A 3114-nucleotide genomic window follows, 5' to 3' on the forward strand; every position below is an offset into this window, starting at 1 on the left:
CTGTCATGCTCACAATGGAAAGTTGGGGGGGGGGGTCACTGTCATGCTCACAGTGAAAGCAGTAGGGGGCGCTGTGTTCCTCACTGATCCCTGTCAATGTCACCTCCTGGTGTCACATGTGCCCTCCAGCCTGTACCGACCACAGGCACCGATCTGTGCCAGAACATCCTCCTCACCCCTGTGCACGCCGGGTGTCAATGTCCGGGGTCACCCCTCAATGCCGGCTCTCCCTCTGCCCCTCAGAGCCGCTTTTCCTTCTAACCCCCATCCACAGCCCGTGCCCACCCCGCCTCATCACCCTGCAAGGTCGGCTCACCTCTCTCCTGACGTTTAACAACGAATAGTAGTCATCGTTGTCCACCTCTTCCTCCATAAAGGCGGCCGCCATCTTCCCCACCTTTCACCTCCGCCACCGAGTTTGCCGGGAACACAGAGCGGCCTGAGGAGAGAAGGCCGAGGAGGCGCCGCACAGCGGCATCTGCAGGACGGCGGGGGAACTGCACGGTGCTCTATGGGGATGCTTAGTGGCCACTGGCCAGTTGGCTGTGTGCGCGCGGGTACCTGGAGGGGCGGGGCTTCAGGAGGACATGTCACCTTCATGTATAGGTGGAAGAAATCAGTTTTTCTAAATAAATGCTGCTGGATAAAAAAAACAAAAAACAATGAGAATAATAATGGCTACATGATGCTCCTCTGAGATAATCTGGTCTATAGTACTTGCCACTTACTACCAATGAAAGAGGGGTGATAGACAGCACTGCAACTGACACCAATGCTGCCAGTTATTATTGCATCCACTGAAAGCAATGCTGGAGGTTACTATTGCACCCAATGGAACCAATGCTGGGGGTATTATTGCACCAGCTGGCATGAATGCTGGAGGTTAATATTGTAACCCTGACACCAATGCTGGGGGTTATTATTGCATCCACTGACACCAATGTTGGGGGCTATTATTGCACCCGCTAGCATCAATGCTGGGGGTTATAAGTGCATCCACTGACACCAATGCCGGGGGTTATTATTGCATCCACTGACACCAATGTTGGGGGTTATTATTGTACCCACTGCCACCAATGCTGGGGGTTATCATTTTACCCACTGGCACCAATGGTGGCAGTTATTATTATCACGACTGGCATCAATGCTGCCAGTTATTATTGCATCCACTGAAAGCAATGCTGGAGGTTACTATTGCACCCAATGGAACCAATGCTGGGGGTATTATTGCACCAGCTGGCATGAATGCTGGAGTTTAATATTGTAACCCTGACACCAATGCTGGGGGTTATTATTGCATCCACTGACACCAATGTTGGGGGCTATTATTGCACCTGCTAGCATCAATGCTGTGGGTTATTATTGCATCCACTGACACCAATGCCGGGGGCTATTATTGCACCTGCTAGCATCAATGCTGGGGGTTATTATTGCACCCACTGACACCAATGCCGGGGGTTATTATTGCATCCACTGACACCAATGTTGGGGGTTATTATTGTACCCACTGCCACCAATGCTGGGGGTTATCATTTTACCCACTGGCACCAATGGTGGCAGTTATTATTATCACGACTGGCATCAATGCTGGGGGTTATTATTGCATCCACTGACAGCAATGCTGAAGGTTGTTATTGTACCCACTGGCACCAATGGTGGCAGTTATTATTATCACGACTGGCATCAATGCTGGGGGTTATTATTGCATCCACTGACAGCAATGCTGAAGGTTGTTATTGTACCCACTGGCACCAATGCTGGGAGTCATTATTGTACCCACTGGCACCATTGCTGGCGGGTATTATTGCAACCATTGACACCAATGCTGGGGGTTATTATTGCATCCAGTGACATCAATGCTGAGGGTTATTATTGTACACACTGGCACCAATGGTGGTGGCTATTATTGTACCCACTGGCACCAATGTTGGGGGTTATTATTGCATCCACTGACATCAATGCTGAGGGTTATTATTGTACCCACTGGCACCAATGTTGGGGGTTATAATTGCACCCACTGACACTAATCCTGAGGGATATTATTGCATGCACTGACACCATTGTGGGTGTTATCTTACACATGACACATGTGTAAGGGCCATCTTAGCAACCATCTTGTATGTATTATCTACATGCAAGAGCCATGTGTATTCTTACTTGGTGAGCTTTGTATATGCTTTCTGCATTAATCTACTTTGTAACTTTCTGTAGTTCCTGTAATAACTACCGGTCACTGGTGCTCTCTCTCCTTGTGCAGGTTGACTGGTCTTGTCCTCGCCCCTCCTTTAGTTTTTTGCAGGCAGGTAGTAGTGGGTAGGGCCAGAGGCGTAACTAGAAATCACAGGGCCCCATAGCAAAATTTTCTATGGGGCCCTGTGATTTCTAGTTACACCCCTTGAAGAACCCAAAGGGTCGCTATGGCTATTGTTACGCCACTGGGTAGGGCCTGCTGAGCCCCTCCCACAGCTCTGCTCACTACGCACTGCAAAGTGAATTCTCATCACATTCACTAAGCTCAGTGAAAATTCCCCAGCAAAGTGAACAGCCTGTTTGCTTTTGGTAAATCAACCCCGTTATCTTTTGGTATGCGCATCCCAAATGCAATGACTGTACTATCATCAGTCTATGTCATTGGATTTATACCACTGATATGAACTTTATTAAAACAGAAAGTTGATTGTCTTTCTGCGCTCAGGATTCATCAGAGGGATGGAATAAACCCTTTGAGGGAAATCCGATGGTGACCAGAGAAGAGCCCTTTCCATCCAGCCGGTCGGGTGCGGGAGAAAAAATAACGGCAGGCAATAAAGTTTCGCTGCGTAGGGCTGTTTGTGCATGCCATCTTCCATCTCCTCTCCTTTCAGATAGCAGGCCTTTCACATCTGCAAGAAATTGGCACAAACACATATTTTATGAGAGGAGAGAAAAATGATAAATCTGACGCTTGCAGACAGCAGGGCTTGTCATGATTGTATCAGGGGCCGATCACAGGATGATATAGCTCTTTTCACTTTCAGAATGAAAGACGGCTTGCGGGGCCTAAATCACACCAAGAAGTGGCGACTTCCAAAGTACGTCAGGGAGAAGATCGCTTTAAAAAATGCATGTTTCCCC

At 48.4% G+C, this 3114-nt stretch overlaps 1 protein-coding gene across 1 annotated transcript in view; it reads right to left on the reverse strand.

Annotated features, from left to right (window-relative positions):
- Positions 1-507, reverse strand: part of DNAJC11 (DnaJ heat shock protein family (Hsp40) member C11) — a 117092-nt gene extending 116585 nt beyond the window's left edge. Inside the window, exon 1 of the mRNA XM_018576915.1 lies at positions 317-507. Coding sequence (XP_018432417.1) covers positions 317-388 — 72 coding nt within the window. The 5' untranslated portion in view covers positions 389-507. The remainder of the gene's footprint in view (positions 1-316) is intronic.
- Between the last annotated feature and the right edge of the window lie 2607 nt (positions 508-3114).

Source organism: Nanorana parkeri, unplaced genomic scaffold (assembly GCF_000935625.1).
Source record: "Nanorana parkeri isolate BGI_ZX_2015 unplaced genomic scaffold, ASM93562v1 scaffold5, whole genome shotgun sequence".
Lineage (NCBI taxonomy): Eukaryota > Metazoa > Chordata > Amphibia > Anura > Dicroglossidae > Nanorana > Nanorana parkeri.